General features: G+C 37.0%; 1 protein-coding gene across 6 annotated transcripts in view; it reads right to left on the bottom strand.

The window, feature by feature from the left end:
- Nucleotides 1-5,351: 5,351 nt before the first annotated feature.
- Mme (membrane metalloendopeptidase) overlaps nucleotides 5,352-18,042 on the bottom strand; it is an 88,962-nt gene continuing 76,271 nt past the window's right edge. For all 6 annotated transcript variants that reach the window (XM_055596741.1, XM_055596746.1, XM_055596742.1 and 3 more), the window contains one exon: nucleotides 5,352-9,871. In XM_055596741.1, the coding sequence (XP_055452716.1) occupies nucleotides 9,772-9,871 (100 nt within the window). In that variant the 3' untranslated portion in view covers nucleotides 5,352-9,771. The remainder of the gene's footprint in view (nucleotides 9,872-18,042) is intronic.

Here is an 18,042-nt window from a genome sequence, read left to right as displayed (position 1 = left end):
CCAGATCGAGTGTGACTTAAATGGTGTGATAGCCACTTTTCTTGCTGTTAGAGTGACAAAATATTTGACAAGAAACAACTTTAGGGAGGGTTTATTTAGAGTCAGGTGCAGCCCAGTTTGGAGGGAAAGACAGGAGGAGCATGAGGAAGCTGATCAGGTTACATTTCCCAATTAGAAAATAGACAAGGTGATTTAGATTAGTTTACTTTTTCTGGTTTATTTTTCATTCTGTCTTGGACACCAATCTGTGGGATAGTGTCACCCACATTTAAGGAGCTTCTCTCCTCAGTAAATACCTTCACAGATGCAATCAGAGGTGTGTCTTGTAGAAGATTCCAAATTCAGTTAATTTGATGATGAAGATTAGATCCTATAAATGATGACCCTGGTTTCAACTTCAGGGCTTTGATTGGCCTTTGGTCAGGATCATTGTGGACTAACAAATGCTGAATGGCTGAAAAGTTGAGAAATGCAAACAAGCCAAAACGGATTTGCAGTGTTGATAGACTTCAAACTACCTGTATGATATCAAACAGCTAAAGAATTCTTGAAAATCAGTTCTAATGATCTCTTGAGGGCTGGCCTGAGCCTGTCATGGTCTGAGTTTTATTTATTCTGCTATGTACAGAACTCAGTAAGTGTTGGGGGAATTTTGAGCAATGCAAATGTATAGTTTATAGGTGGCGTATATTAAAAAAGCCATCGACATACTTTGCGTGGCTGCCAGTGACAGCACACACTTCCCAGTGCAATGGTTTCTTCTTTATTTTTGATGTTTAAACATTTGGCCAATAAATCTTTTTAATGGCCTCCTTCTTAAAGAGAAGGTGCAGAAGTTTCTTAGAACGGAGCAATTCATTATTAGCCTGTCTATGATAAAAGAACAATTATAAATAACTTGCCAGGAAAATGTGCCAAGTGTAACAGACAAACAAACAAAACAAAAGACTCTCAAGGCTGTCCTACGGTTAGATTTTCTGTTTTCTTAAAGAACTGACTAAACAATTTATACTAGCTACTTTAGTGGATGATGCCTTAAATACTTTCTTAACGCATTAGTGTTTGTATGATGAAGTTCCCTCGGGGTGGCTAATTAGCTGGCACGCTGGGGAGAAAAGTTGTATGCTAGACAAAGCCCATTAATTGCCTAATATCTGATATCATAAAATGTTTATTTTATAAAGGCCAATGCTTTTAGTCTTTGCATTAGGAAATCACTTACATCTGCTTATTTCAATTTAGGATAGCATAAGCTCCTATTTGTTATCTCAAATTGATATATACTCATTTGTTTTACATTATATAGGTAGAGAATAATAATTCTGATCATATTTTATAATTTCATGTATTTCATCATTAGAAGATAATATCTGAACTTAGTATCATTTTAAAAATACCACTCCTGATGTGATCTGATAGTCTAAGATCAGAAGGAAGGAGAGGAGGACCTCCTCTATCAGTGGACTTGGGGAGGGGCATGCATGAAGAAGGGGGAGGGAGGGTGGGACCAGGAGGGGAGGAGGAAGGGGCTTATGGGGGATACAAAGTGAATAAACTGTAATTAATAAAAATAAATAAATTTAAAAAAGAAAATGTTTAAATAATTACATTTTATGAATTGAACATCTACTTGAGCATTTTATGTATTTCTGTAGAGAATTTCATATGCTTACTGGCATAAATAATATAAACTTATCTTGTTCTTTAGGTCAGAAATCCTGTGCAGGGGGTGTCACTGGTTAGGACTGTGTTACTTTTAGGGACTCTAGGAGATCATTTATTTATTTATTTTTGCCTTTTCCATCTAGCTTCCAAGGTTAATTCCACTTTCCAAGAAGAGCTGTCAAGGCCTCACATTGTATTACTCTGACCCTCTCTTCCGCCCTGTGTCTAGTTTTAAGGACCATTGTGATTAGTTCTGCCTGAACAACCCAGCATCATCTACTTTCATAAAGTCTGCTGAAGAATCAATCCAGTCCCGTCTCTAACCTTTAACTCCTCTTTGCCCCTTTTACTCCATATTCACAGATTTGGGGAATTACCCCATGGACATTGCTGGTTGATGGTGGCAAGGCATGTTGTTCTATACCACATACCACATATCCAACTGACAAAAATGTTTTTACAGCTTTAAACATTCAGTCTAAGGAAACTAAGCTTGAGAGCATTAAAGCATTTTCCTTGGATCTCTGGTGCCCAGTGGACTTTTCTTTGCAAAGTGAAGAAGATGCTGGCATAACCAACTGTAAGCTGTGTCTCCCAAATTTCATCTTGCTCTAAGCTTCAATTTTGTTTTGAGTGTGTTCTTGCTTTTGCTCTTTTTCTCTCTGAGGAAATCCCTACTTAAAGGACCGAAGTTGTTGTCTTCTCTGTTTCAAAAGCATTTAGTTAGAAAATGATTCAAAAAATCTTTTAGACAAAACCCTTATTTTCTTCAAGATTCTGTAATGTAATTAGTACTGGGAAATACTAAGGGTAATGATTAAGGAATTACACTTCAGTACAGTTGAAAATTGTTTCTTAGCAAATGCTTGGGTGTCCTTCCCAGAGGGGTGTCTATGATCCTGGGCATTTTGCAGGGGAGGTAATAGAGGCTGAGAGGTATCTTTACTTACTGTGTAGCCTTTTGGTGGATCTTTGCTTCAACACTAAATCTCTCTCAGTCAATCTATCTCTCTCCAGGCTAAGGTCCTTCCATGACTCCACGCCCTAGTGCTCATTCTAAGGAGTTTGTTTTGTGTGACATTCCATGTGCTCACCTTCTAGTTTCTAGAAAGCCACATCCTGATTTGCTTTTTGAGACAGTGACAATGCAGATAGTTTAGTTAATTTTCAGTGCAGTAAGTTAACAACAGGATCTAAAAATTGAACAGAGTTCTACATTTCTACAAATAGGGCAGAAATTTATCTTTCCCATACAACTTGTAGCAAATGCAGGGAATGCGCAGGGGAATCTTTTAAAGTAAAAAGAAAACGCATTAACTTCAACAACAGCATAAGAAATTCTGTCAGCAAATAAGGAAGACTTTAGTTGATATAAAGTACATAAAGAATCCAAAAGTGAACAACGAGTAGCTGGGTAAATAGTGTAAAGGCCCCTCTGCTCTGCTCTTCTCCAGTAACATGTCTGTCTGTTCATGCTTAGGGAAGGTCTTGCTCTTTTTGTGCTTAAGTTTGTGTATAAAATACCATTAAGTGGAAATATCTACTTTTAAAAATTCTGTTCATATTACCAAATACAAGCTAACACATTTTCTATGTACTGGAAAGAAAATCCACAAAGTTTGGTCTCCATAGTCCCTTATAGGTTTGTGTATAGTTTTAGTTTCTAGTATATGAAAAAGTCAACTGTTTCCACTTAGTTTTATCTATTGTGGACCTAAGAAAACACATCATAGGTTTGTAGCTACTTTACTGCCTAATGTTTGACCAATAAGTAAGTAAAGCTAATGTTGGGCCAGGGTTAGTAAAATATTTTACCATTTTTTAGTGACTTATATTTTTGAAAATAGGAGATAACTGAATGATTCTTTGATTACTTTAATATTCTTTACAAATAACATAGGGTTATGTAAGGCAATAATTTGGAAAGTACTGTTTTTACATTAATATTTCTTAAAAGATGTATGTCTTCAGAATAAATAATAAGTATGTCTTCTTATTAATAATAAGTCTGTTTTGAGTAACAATTCATTTCTTAGGAGGAGAAAAATTAAATGGTAAATTTATGTGAATTATAGGATTCAGAGTAACTTGGTCATATCAGTAGCAGTGATTTTGACAAACCAGTTAACTCTTCCATTTAAATATATTATTTGTAAAATGAGGCTACAAATATTATTTCACAGTTTAATATATTAAACTGAAATTGCATATCTGGGTCACAATAAATACTATTCTGACTACCTATCATCTGCTATTACTAATGATAACTTTCTTAAATATCCAACCTGCAAGGCAAAAGTCCTTCATTTTGCTAAGACAAATTAAAATGACATTTACTTGAAGTTTAATATGCTTGATATAGTCTAGAGAGATGTTTTAGAAGCATTTGAGATGTTATTTAGTATTATCAGTGTACTGGACATCTCTTTTCCTTTCTTTTGAAATAGGTGTTTTTGAGAAATTGTTCTTTTTTTTTTTTTTAAAGATTTGTTTTGTATTTATTTACCACATATACAGTGTTCTGCCTGCACACCAGCAGAGGACACCAGATCCCATTCCAGATGGTTGTGAGCCACCATGTGGTCGCTGGGAATTGAAGTCAGGACCTCTGGAGGAGCAGCCAGTGCTCCTAACCTCTAAGCCATCTCTCCAGCCCGAGAAATTGTTCTTAAAGAGACAAAACATCCTAATTTCTGTAAGGTATTATAGAAAATCACAAGTTCTATAATCCTTCCTCCTATCTTCTCTATGCTCTGTGCTAATAGAGGTGTGTTAATAGTCAACATTATGTCTCCATGTTTTCATTGAGCAAATCTAAGGATTTTCCTTTCTGAGTTTTCTTTATCTCTCTCTGGTAACATAGAGAACACCAGTATTTCATATTTGATGCTATGTTTCAGGAAACCCAGAGCATCCAGATATGTGTGATGGGTATTCACTAAGGAAAATATTGTGAAAATCAAACTCACGCTACTTTAACTAAAACAGGACACTTGGCTGTTCTTAAGATGTGTTGGGTGTGTGGTGTAGTGTCCTACCCCTGGTCTGTGGTGTGCTGCTGACCATCCAGCTTTATTTTGAAGAAGATGCCTTGAAAAAGGCTGAGTTATTCACATCTGCCACACATCACATGGCACAGATCAACAAAATCTCTGGTTTTAGTTAAAATAGCATGAGTTTGATTTTCACAATCACAACCAAAGTCTTAAAAAGCATAAACACATAAAGGCAGTTAGGCGGGTAGTTAGCTGTGTCCTGGTGTCTCTTCCCCTTCCATCCTCTAAATTTTAGCCTCTGCCCTTCCGGTAAGTAAGATATCTACCAGGTAGAAATGTCCCAAAACACTGTGTATTCCAGGTTAGCCTCAAAATGACAGAGTTCGGGTCAAGGCTTCTAAGTCAGGGTTGAACTATGCACTTACTTTGTCTGGGTTTGACAAAGTGCTAATGTCTGACCTTGGGGAAAATACCAAAGACACAGGGCATAAGCTCTTATTCAACTTTGTAGCATTTTCTTGGGGGAAGCCCTCTAAGAGCCTATGCTTCTTTCTCTATTGGGTTACATGAAGAAGATCCAAGTTCCTCTACTCTGTGCTAAACAGCAGCTTAAGAAAATGAGACTGCTTGTCCCAAGAGAAGAGATTCTTGACCAAAACCTTAATCAGCCCGAAACATCAAACTGAAGGGTTTGTTTCATACTCTGATTTATTATGAGGAATTATATCTTGATATGTGATATATTTTTCCAATTTCCTGTCACCTACATCCCCTTTTACATTCCAAATAATTATTATTGTTTTTGTTTGTTTTGTTGTTGTTGAGGCAGTATCTCATTGTGTAGCCCAGGCTGGGCTAAAACACTGCATATTCCAGGTTGGCCTCAAATACTCATTAATCTTACTGCCTTTGCCCCCTGAGTCCTGGGATTTCAGTTATGGAATCACCACATCCCTCTCCAAATAACATTGTAAAATTACCCTTTAAATGGCAATACTTTCTCATTCCAGAAAAATATTAGGCTCAGAAACCCAAATTTATAAAAATGGATCTCATATAATACTATCTTCAGGGTTAGTTCTGTTTAAATTTAGGCATACATTCTGACGCTTGTTTTATGCAACAATACTTTAACACTAAAGGTAAAATGATAATGAATATTCAACATCATATCCCCATGTTTTCATTAAAAAAAAAATCTAAGGATTTTCCCTTCAGATTTTTCTTTATACCTCTCTGGCACCAGACCATCCTGTGAACATTGCAGCATTATGTCTTTGATGCTATGTTTCAGGGAACCCAGAGCATTCATAGTATGTGTGCCGGGTTTATCACTAAGGAAAATCTAAACTAAGTCTTGAATGCATTTGTCTTCCCAGTTAAGAAAAAAACAAAACAAAACAAAATAAACAAACAATGTTAGACTTATAAGATCATATGATCAGATTGGAGATATTATCTAGTGCATTTATAAAAGTGTAATAAAATATTAACATGCAGAAAACGGTAAAGTTTGGTCATTTCTTGGTAGAAGAAAAACATCAAGCGTGAACAGGCTTTCCAGACCTCTTGTTTTCTAAGCCGAGAGGCCATCATTATTCCCTGCAAGAGACAATGCTTATTTTCTACCAAAATTCTTCTGCACAATCAAGATCCCTTTTTAGAAACCAAATAAAAGCACATTTTGTTTATGAGGTTGAAAATGGCAAGGACATTTTTCATTGTTTTAGAGGAAATGAAAAACACAAAGGAGTAGACACTAAGAAAATATAACTACAGAAAAAGTAAGCATGCAACAAGCGTGCCATTTTGACAATAGTCACATGTGGCTCCTCTGTTCATGAAGTCACCCGAATGCTCTTCACATCTGCACATTTGGTTTTAGCCTAAGTCACCCAATTTCGATTGTGACTCCTGTTAACATTTGGTAGCCGTAAGAACAACCTAATCAGAAAACTGGCTGTCTTTAAAAGAAGATGTTGGTAAAATAGTTCAGATTATTCTTTTTAAAAAATATTTCATATGAAACTATGAAGAAAGTATAATAAGACTGCATAGAAACCAATGCCCCATTTTATCTTGATATTTTTCAAGGCATAGATGGTGTGTGTAGGTTTACATGGGTATTGGTGGGATTTGAACAGTCAACTAGGCATAAAAACAACATTATGAAAGTAGTTGTTATTTTCTACCCCAGAGAATAGGACCTAATTAAAAAAATTCTGATTATACTTCTTTTGACACAGTAGAATATCATTTTCTTTCTAAAATGACAGATGCCTTCTACTCTAAGAGCTCTACCTACTGCTACCAGAATTATGCATACTTTAAAGAAGTTAGCAAGTTTTCCCCTATTACCATGCCTAACAGTAACAGCATCACAGGATCAAGCTTGTTAGAATTTCGGTCCTTGTGTCCTGGGTAACTGATTATAGGGAAGGCAGTATTGGTACAAACAGCTGGAATCTGTTTTCGATTTGGGTAAGACAGGCAGAAGCCCCAGGGAATATGCATGTGCCCAAGGTCACTTTGGTAGCAACGGCAGAGTAGAACTAGAACAAGCCCTTAACTTCCTGGAGAGCATCCTTGCACCTCAAACACAGAGACTGTGGTATGGAAGCAGACGCCTTGCCAATACATATTATCAGGAGCTTAATCTTATCATCACTGCTGAGCTACAACAGCTCTCAAGCCTTGGTGTCTCTACTTACAAACTCTCCCTGATCAGAACTTAAACATGGTGGGAGTGGATTTATGTGTCAGATTATATATGTAATGTGACAAACAGCTGGTAGCAATTAAGAGAGAACAGAGGGTTCTGAGTACCAGCTACAATCAGTGATGTCTGGATGTGTGAATTATAGGGGGAAAATGTTATTCTAACTTTTACATGTCCCTTAGCCCAAAGAAAATATTGTATGCTGTATATAAGTGAGGAACTAGGCATCAGAGTTGCTGCCAGACAGAACTGGAAGCTAGATGCTCTAACAAACTACCAGTGGGGATTCTAGTAGCTATGTACAGTTTGTACTAGTTACTTTTCACTTTGTCTCTTTGGTTGCTATGACAGGACGTGGATAAAAATAATCCAGAGACTAGCTGTTAACTGAAATCTACTGCTATCACTACAAATAGTAATCAAGTATATTTCAGTTGATTTCAAAGAAATAGTGATCTAAGTATATTGTAATTATCCATGACAATAATGTTTACTTTAAATGGGCAAAGGATAAGGATATTTGTGGTTAGTCTGAAACTGTATTTTTAATATTGATGCTACTTTTTAGAAAGACTTGGGAAAGTGATTCTACTGATGTTTCAAGTAAAGATGAATATATAAGCACAGTTCATAATGCATAGTTGTATAACTTATAACAACCCAAACTAGAATCTTCTTAAGAGTCCATCAAAAATAAGGTGGAATAATATTTGTAGTGTAGTCACACAATGGACTCTTATTTGACAATGACACATCCATACAGAAACCAACCACATAGCCAAATCTTACAAATATAAGGCAGAGAGAAGATAAGAAAGAATGCATGTTTGAGTAAAAGACAAAATGGGGCAAAGGTAGTGCATTATATTGGCGAACTGAATAATGTATGTGAAGTGATGATGGCGGGTGGCTACAGTGTTCCATTTCTTATAGGTTTTAGCTATAATTCTATGTTCAGAGAAAGTCAGTTCTCTGAACTGTATAGTTTTTTTTTCTATGCAGTTTTATATATTATACTGTAAAACATTTACAAGCAAATGGCCTTTATTTCAAGAGGCATGAAAACCAATATTTTTGATAGAAATGTGCTCCTCTTAAACTTTTGGTAAAAAAAAAAAGTATTATAGAAATGCTCCTCTTTCGTAAAATCTTAGTTGGACAGTGAAATTCACTAAAGTAAGCAGAGGGACAAGAAGGGAATATGAGTGCCTCCAGAAATCCAATTAGAGTCCATGAATTGTAGAATTCAAGAAGTAGGTCCGGTGGAAGCTTCCCATCTCTACTCAGCACGGGCTTTCTAGAGCTAGATGGCTTGCACACAGGCCTAGTGAGGAGATCACAACTGCAATTTATTATCAAAGTATTTCCATTGGATGACAAACCTGAAGAGATAAGGACTCAGGGAGCAACACAGATACATTTAGGCCCTCTCTTAGCCATTCTCGAGGACAGACCTCATCTTGAAAATGCTGTTTGTAAACCACAACTATTATGTATCTCTAGACAGAGGTTCAGTGATAATCTTCACCCCAGAGTTTGTACTTAAAGCTTCTCACCAATATGATTTACAGGTCTAAAAAGTCTCAAGTTTTCATCTGCACATCAAGTTACAGAACTTTGTAACTATCTTTGTAACTTCAATATTTAATGATTACCTGTATCAATGGTTATTCAGTCATAAATGTAGTTAATAATTAAATAATTATTCTTTATACATTACTAGAAATCCTTTAAAAGAGTAAGGTCTGAGAGGCAGAGAGAGAGCAAGAAATTGCTCAAAAAGCTGCAGGGGCCTCAAGAATCTAAACATCATAGTTTCAGATGCTCATTTTTGCTCTGAGAGTACTTAAACTAAAATGATGCTGGATGAATGAATAACTTATGTATGGTGAAATGAGTTCAAAACAGCATAAGCCTTAAGGCCACAGTATGCATGGGAGTTCTTTGGGAGAGTTTTGAAGGAGTGTGAATGTTGCAAACAAATGTGAGTGCTGAGACAAATCATTGTGGTGCTTTGGTGCCCAACTGTATTCAATGTCTTCTCCCCTTTGATCAGAAGTGGTAGTCTGCCTCAAGTGTTAACACTGTTCTCTACAGACGGCATTAAACTCGCAGTCTGTAGGAGAAGCAGAAATGGACAGTAATACCAGCATTTGGAAGTAATCATTATTTACACAGTGAAGTGATTGACTTGCTAGAGCTTAGGCTCCCTCCCTTTCCATTCACAGAGGGTTCAGTGATCTAATTTCATTTCTGCTAGCTTGTGCTCATCTCTGTGAACTGCCCCCAAGTAGCTGCAGAAACTTCCAGGGCCCACTTTCTCCAGAGAGAGAGGTCCTGTTTCCGTGGCTTTGGTGAGTCTCGCCATGGGCGCTCCACTTCTTGTGAAGATCACCAAACTCGGCATTTCTTTTCTGGATTCATGTATGAGTTCTTGCGGCAATGAAAGGCGTCTGCAAATTCAGCAGAGTTCTGCAAAGTCCCAATGATCCTTTGAAACAAACAAAGAGTTACTGTCAGCACTGGATACTCAGTGTCCAGATTGCTCTGGAGACCACAGAAATCCTCTGTCTTTTGTATTGTGAGGCCAACCTACAGCGCTTGAGGCATCTCCCCAGTGGGGCCTCTGCTCCTACAGAAGCTCTCTATGCAGCTCAGAAATAAGACAACTAAAGGAGACCAAGAGACTACAAATTGGAAAGGAAGAAGTCAAAGTATCACTATTTGCAGATGATATATTATACACAAGTGACCCCCCAAATTCTACCAGAGAACTCCTTCAGCTGATAAACGCCTTCAGCAAAGTGCCTGGATACAAAATTAACTAAAAAAAAAATTAGTAGTCCCCCTATATACAAAAGACAATAGGGCTGAGAAAGAAATTAGGGAAACAACACCCTTTTCAATAGCCACAAATAACATAAAGTACCTTGATGTGACTCTAACCAAGCAAGAAAAGGACCTGCATTAAAAACAAACAAACAAACAAACAAACAAAAAACAACTTCAAGTCTCTGAAGAAAGAAATTGAAGAAGACATTAGAAGATGGAAATATCTTCCATGCTCATGGATTGGTAAGATTAACATAGTGAAAATTTGTCATCCTACCAAAAGCAATCTATAGATTCAATGCAATTCCCATCAAAATACCAACACAATTCTTTACAGAACTTAACAGTACAATTCCCAATTTCATATGGAAAAACAAAAAACCCAGAATTGCCAAAACAATCCTGTACAATAACAGATTTTCTGGAGGTATCTCTATCCCTCATCTCAAGCTGTACTATAGAGCAGCAGTAATAAAAGCTGCATGGTACTGGCATAGAAACAGAATGGTGGATCAATGAAATTGAATAGAAGACCCAGAAATAAACCCACATATCTACAGATACTTGATTTTTGACAAAGGAACCAAAAGCATACAATAGAAAACAGACAACATCTTCAACAAATGGTGCTGATCTAACTGGATGTCTACATGTAGGAAAATGCAAATACAACTATATTCATCACCCTGCACAAAACTAAAGTCCAAGTGGATCAAAGACCTCAACATAAAACCAGACACACTAAACCTGTTAGAAAAAAAAAAAAAAAGTGGGAAAGAGCCTGGAACTCATTGGCACAGGCGACAACTTCCTGAACAGAACACCAACAGCACAGTCTCTAAGATCAACAATCAATAAATGAAACTGAAAAGCTTCTGTAAAGCAAAGAACACTGTTGTAAGAACAAAGTGACTGCCTACAGACTGGGAAAGGATCTTTACCAACCCTATATCTGATGGAGGGCTAATATCCAAAGTATATAAAGAACTCAAGAAATCAAGCTATCCAGTTAAAAAATGGGGTACAGAGCTAAATGGAGGATTCTCAATAGAGGAATATCAAATGACAGAGAAACACTGAAAGAAATGCTCAAAGTCCTCAGTCATCAGGGAGCTGCAAATCTATGCAGCTCAGAGGAGTGAATTCAGAAACAGAAACTTGGTATGATGAGTTAGATTGTCTCATTAACCCTGTTTTTAGATGGGAAGGTAACCATTCAGGAGTTAAGAGCACAGAGTTTGGAGCCTGTTTGAAGACCTTCCAGGATTTTTATTTGTAAGATGCATCTAATATATCTTCTCAAAGCTGTAGTTATAATATCAGTAGATTCTAAGATAAGGATTCATAATTTCTAAGTATGTTATGTGTTTGTTTAAGATAACTGAATAATTCATATTTGAAATTATGTTTTTTGTGAGAAGAGTTTAGTGTAAAGATGAAAAAAATCATCATGATTATTCATTGTTTCAGAAAACAATTTAAATAGTGTTTTAATAGTTTGTATTATAATAATCATAATATACTAATGGTCAATAATTTTATAAAGCTATTTTAATATTTTTATTAAGTATATATTTCTTTTAAATTTTAATTGATTAAGTATTATTTGACAATTTCACATCTACATATAGGTATTTATATATGTATTTGTAAAATATTATATTCTGATTATATAATTATATAATATTATATTCTCCTCCACCTTCTCTTAGTAGATTTAGTCAGGAGCATAGAGAAGTTATCTTCTTTCTTGCTCCCAAAAGACTCATTACAAATCTGAAACTGGATTCAGTCTCAGTAACTGGAAAAGGCTGGAAAAAAGTGTTCATTTCTTTTTATTTTTGACACCAATGGGCAAAACAAAGTCATTCAACCCACTATCTGAACTAAGCAGCATTTGAAGGGAGGAGCAGGTCAATACAACAAGGCCGAGGTGACAATATCCCATCAGCCCTGAGCCAGCTCCTTCCCTTTTCCTCCTGCAGGTTGGGAGCTGAAGCTTGCAGGCAATTGCTTGGCAGTGATGGAAGAGAAGGAGTGATTATGGCACTCTGCAGTGGTGGGTCAGGGCATGCACACATCTCAGCACTTGTCTCCCCACCAGACGTTCTGCATGCAGAAGTCTGAGCGGTCCTTCAAAGGTTAAACAGAGTCTATAATTCTCAGACCTAATTCCAGCAACACCTGAAGGAAATCCAGACTTGGTCCATGTAAGGCATTTTCCTTCGATTCCACATCCAGCTCAGACTATGCCAGCCTGAGATATTTTCATTCCTCACACCGACTACAACCTGATACCTGGAGAAATCACTTCTCAGCCATGACAAGGCTAACACCTTCCAGCTTTCATGCACATCTCCTTGGCAGCTGTGTGAGACAGTTTTATGTCAACTTGACAAAAGCTACAGTCATCTAAGAGTAGAGAATCTCAGTTAAAGAAACACCTCTAATAAGACTGGGCTGTAGGCAAGCCTATAGAGCATTTTCTTAACTACAGATTTATATGAGAGGACCCAGCCCATTGTGGGTGATGCCACCCCTAGGTTGGTAGTCCTAGGTTCTGTAAGAAGGCAGGTTGAACAAGACATAAGAAAGAACAAGTCAGTAAGCAGCACCCCTCCATGGCCTCTGCAGCAGCTCCTGTCTCCAAGTTCCTGTCCTGACTTTCTTCAGTGATGGGCAGTGATTTGTAGGCATAAGCTCGATATACCCTTCCCCTTTTAAGTTGCCCTGGTCATGCTGTTTCATCATGGCAATGACAGCCCTTACCAGGATGACAGCATTTTCTGACTACTGTCTAAGTTAACTCCCTCCACTTGTCCTATCTTTATCAAAGCTGTTACAATATCACTAGACTGTCATCTCTCTGAGCAAACTGCTGTGGGTAGCCTGCTTTCTGCTGCAACTTCAAAGCCAACTAAGTGGTTTATATGCACCTGCTGACTCAGCGCGTGCTGAATGAATGACCCATCATGTGGTCACAAATGTCAAAGGACAAGATGAAGGAGAATGAGCACAAGTATTTGTTGTTCTTATGGAACAACTGGAAGAGACAGGCAGCATTGCTTTCCCTTCTCCTCATTGAAGGAAAGAGAGGATCTCAGCCTAACTTCCCAATGTGTCACTCATTAACCCACTCAGCTGCTGCTTCATCCCACTCCATGACCTCAATTCTCCATCCTTGGGGAAGGCATGAACGTTTGGGCTGTTTGTGTTTGGGTGCTATTAAGGGAGTCTTAAAGACATATCCTCTTAGTACAGCATTTGAGGTGAAGTGGGGTGTTGATCAATGCTGAAGATGTTATATCTGCAAGTACCACTGGGAGGGAGACAACTGGCCTGTATAGAACTTGGATGCAATTCTGAGTGTTTCACGAAAGACATAAGCATTCCTCTACTGTAAACAAGGCCCTTGTGGGACCTTTAAGAGAGTGGCACCTGGATGTTCCGGAATCGGAACATGAACTGGAAGCTCTGCCAGCGTTGTGCACTCAGGTGTCAAGGATTTAAATAACCGCAGCAGGCTTGAGTTGAAGGCTATCCCTTAATCTCTACATTCTAATTTGGAAACCTGCAAGGAGACAGTAAGTTTAAGACTGGCCTGGGCTACACAGAAATACCTCTTCTCAAAGAAGAAAAAAAATCTTAGAAGTTTTGATGGTCTTAACTCTTTTAGAGTCCAGGCTCAACCACTGTTTCAGTGGGGAGGAGAGATCATTTATTTGGATGCTGGGGAGGGGGCAATGATGGTGGCTGGGGGCATCCTTTACTCAGAAGAAGCAGCTCCCTGGTTGATGGTGTCTTTATATGAAAAATGGAAGAACCCCAATGTCTTGTTTTTACTTAAATAAAGCTCTTTACCCAGTGTGTGTTATTGATACTGAGGGACAAGAATATCAATGAAAACGTCCAAATCTATGCCTTAATTTTACATTTGTCTTTCTCTTTTTGCATTCCTTCCTCCTCCCTACTTCCCTCCCTTTCTTCCTATTTCCCTTTCTTCATATACATATATGAGACAGGGTGTGATGATATAGACCATGCTGGCCTCAAACTCATAGAGATCCACCTGATTCTGTTGAGATTAAAGGCATGTAACATCTCAAAGAAATTCTGATCTTGGAAAAACACCATTGGAAGTTAGCAATGCAGACACAGTCAACACATGAACCCTCAACTCTCCATCTTTGTTGTATTTCCTCTTTTCCCATTCACTACTTCTAGATAATGATATTCTGCATAATTAGGTTAACAACTTCTTCTTCTTTTTGTCAGGTGTGCAATTAATGATAGATGATATTTATATCATCAAATATTTGGATAGGTGATATGAATAATCACTTTGGAGACTGGATACATGTTGAACACAATGAATCTTTTCTTTAAGAGTGAGGTCATATTTTCTTAATATTGCCTACAATATTTACATGAATCTTTGGCTACATTAAAACTCTGGCACTTGTGTGTTTTCATCTTAATTAACAGAAGATAAAAATTTTCATTGTTTTCTTCACGTGATTCACTCAAAAATTTTCCTCTAGTATGTAAAATAGTCAATTGTGTTGGTGCCATATATGCTCTGTGCAACAATCACTTGTGTTAAAACCATCAAAGATTTAGGGAGCTGAACACTTATGTGACTGAATTGGACTTTTAGACCTATAAAATATATTACTCCAGACATATAGTCAATGAATTTTATTATATGTATATATTTATTGTATATTATATATGTGATAGATAGATAGATAGATAGAGAGAATATTACTCTGTAACTCTGGCTGTCTTGGATCTCACTATGTAGACCAGGCTAACCTCAAATTCACAGTGATCAGCTGACCCCTGTTTCCCAAGTGCTGAGATTAAAGGCTTGTACCGGCACATCTGGTAGTAAGTGAACTTTTTAAATTACTGAATAAATTGTTTTCAATTAGTAGGTACTCTGACCTGTTATTAGTTATTTAAAATTAATACTTATATTCAAATTTAACTGGTTCCACTTATGAAGAGACTATCCAATCGTTACGATATCCAATTATTACGATCGTTTCATGACAAAGCCATGTCAAGAAGAACATATTCCACCACACAGAATAATATGCAGGTGGATATTCAACTCATCAGAACCCATCCTGATAGTTGTAAAGTATCAGGGGTTGATATTTAAAGTGAATGGAAGAAACATTTCAAAGAACAACTAGCTTAAGCATACTAACTTAGGAAAAGAAACTAAGTGCCCACAAAAGTAGCTGCATAAATATTGGGAAGACTATCCTCATAAACATACTGGAATTCCAGCTTTGAAATAGTTTATCTTTTGTTCTTGATGGTGTATCTGCTTAAGCATGGATTAATAACCTTCTTCTATTCTGAAAATAGTTTCAGATTAATCACCAAGCACCAGTTTTGAATAATAACTTGAGGACTTTTAGTTTTTAAAGTTCTTTTAAAATATGATTCACTTTGAATGGTCAGGAAACAGCCTGTTTCCAACACTAACCGTAACCTCAGCCTTTGCCAAGGAAATCCTTTTACCTCTAGAGAAAATAGTAATTTCCTTTACAAAAGGCTGGACTTCTCTTTAATCTTAAAATATGCACATACTTCTCTTATTATGAATGAAAACAATAATATCTTTGGTGTCAGAGACAAAATTAAAGATATAAATTACTACACATGTTTATGTGAAAATATTGGGGTAGAATGCAGTCACACACTTAACTCCTTGTGTTACTATGCTAACACTCATTGACATCTTAAATTATGCAAACAGAAGAAATAAGCAACTATCAGCACAGAACTACTAGCTGACCTGGAAATGCTGTTAAGTCCATAACAGATGTTTTAAAAGATGCCTTTATTTTTATTTTACATGTCTTGTCTGCACATATGTGTTTTATCTGCATGTATGTATGTGTGTCATATGCGTTCTTGGTGCCAGCAGAAGCCAGTTTAGGGCATTAGGTCTCTTAGAACTGGGGTCAATTGTGGTTCTGGGTTCCTGATATGTGTGCTAGAAGCTCTATCCAATTTCTTTGCAAAATCATTACAAACTCTTAACTTCTGAGCCATTTCTCTAGCCCCCAAAGTCCATAACTTTCTGCAGAATTTTTTTTATTCTATCCAGGTCTCTTATCTTAAAACAAAATCCCTGTAATAATTTTCAAATAAGTAAGAGGCCCTTAGATCCATTAACATGAATCTTCCAGCAAGTCTCTCTATAACTAAGTTCTTACATGTAAAGAAACTGAGGCCAAACATTGAAAAATAGCTAGTCCTAGAGCTCAGACAAATAAGCAGAAAAACTCCAATAAAAGGCAAAAGAAGAAGGGAAGGACACCAGAACAGGGACACTGGCCTGGACATGCTACTGTGAGGATGTCCTTAGGTTAAGAGACCAAAGCATAAGCAAAATAATAACAGTGCTCCGTCTTATCAAAACAAAGTAACATCAAATATGGCCCATGTTATGTTAGAAATGTACTTTAAACAAAGAAAATTTTAGTCCCGTGGCCAAGTTAAAAATGTCAGTGTTCAAAAGGCACCAACTTTTACTTGTTAAAAACTAATGTGCAATACCTGTTCTCCAAGGACAGCAGGTCACTCAGCAGCCCAATCCTACCACCTGAAGGAATCTGGATCTTTATAGAAATCTGCCTATGTTCATAGGAACATACAGAGCAGGAATCTGACAAACTGGTTTATATGCATTTATAAATGTTCTCTGCTACCTAACAGACTAGAATCAGAAGGAAAGGAAAAGAAGACCTCCCCTACCAGTGGACTTGGGGAGGGACATGAGTGGAGAAGGAGGAGGAAGAGAGGGATTGGGAGGGGAGTAGGGAGGGAACTACAGGGGGGATGCAAAGTAAATAAAGTGCAATTAATAAAAAATAAATGTTCTCTGCTATCCTCAAATGTAGATTCTTGTATTTTTAACTTCTGAAAACTTCAGTTAGAACAACCAAAAAAACACCCACTTTTCAAAAAAGTTGAAAAGTTGACAATGTTGGGGCTCAAAAGAATAAACCAAAAACAGACAAACATAAAAACAACAAAGAAAACCACTTTTAAACTTAAACTAAAAGTCTCTTGGATTAAAGCATAACGGCAACAGATCCACAATGACTTTCTCTGGAGAGCAGTTAACCAAAAACAGTTAGTACGGATAAAATAATGAAACTAACTATGCTCATATCCCATGGAGAGCAAGATTCAATAAGCTGTTATTGTGTGAAGGAATTTTTAAAGAATTGCCAATGACAGTGACAGTGATTGTATTAGGGAAAAGCCACATGCATTCGCCAAAGTTTAAGATGTTTAAGTATGCTACTTATGACTTTACAACTAAATATGTTTCTCTCAGTAGTCAGAAAATTAATGTATTCACATTTATTTGAGATAGAGTTTTTAAAAAATTAGCTAATAACTTATCTTTTGTTCTCAGACTTTGATTTCCAGAGTACATTTTCAGTTTTTTCTTTTTTTCACTTTTCTTCTTGGAAAGTGGTATTGATCAGCAAGTGGGTGTTAAATGGGACAGTGTGAGAGAAGGGAACTGTATTAGGATGCCATTCCTAACTGACAGGGGATGTAGCCATCCAAAGGTTGGCTACAGTGATTCTCTTCTAACACTTTGGCCTCTTTCTTACATGTTCACATTCTTCCAGCCCAAAAAGCATTCTCCTAGTAGCCTTGCTGGGTCGTTCTCTGACCTTGGCTGTAATGCACTCAGTCCTGGAGTGTTTTAGATAAGGTTATTCAATGCCTGAGGACTTCCAAGTAGTAAAAGTTTCCCTTAATGTAGAAGGAAAATCTTTCTTTGTGGTT

Source organism: Psammomys obesus, unplaced genomic scaffold, assembly GCF_907164565.1.
Source record: "Psammomys obesus unplaced genomic scaffold, mPsaObe1.curated_primary_1811, whole genome shotgun sequence".
In the NCBI taxonomy this organism is placed as follows: Eukaryota; Metazoa; Chordata; class Mammalia; order Rodentia; family Muridae; genus Psammomys; species Psammomys obesus.
Note: the sequence above shows the minus strand (reverse complement) of the source record. Positions and strands in the feature narration are given on the sequence as shown.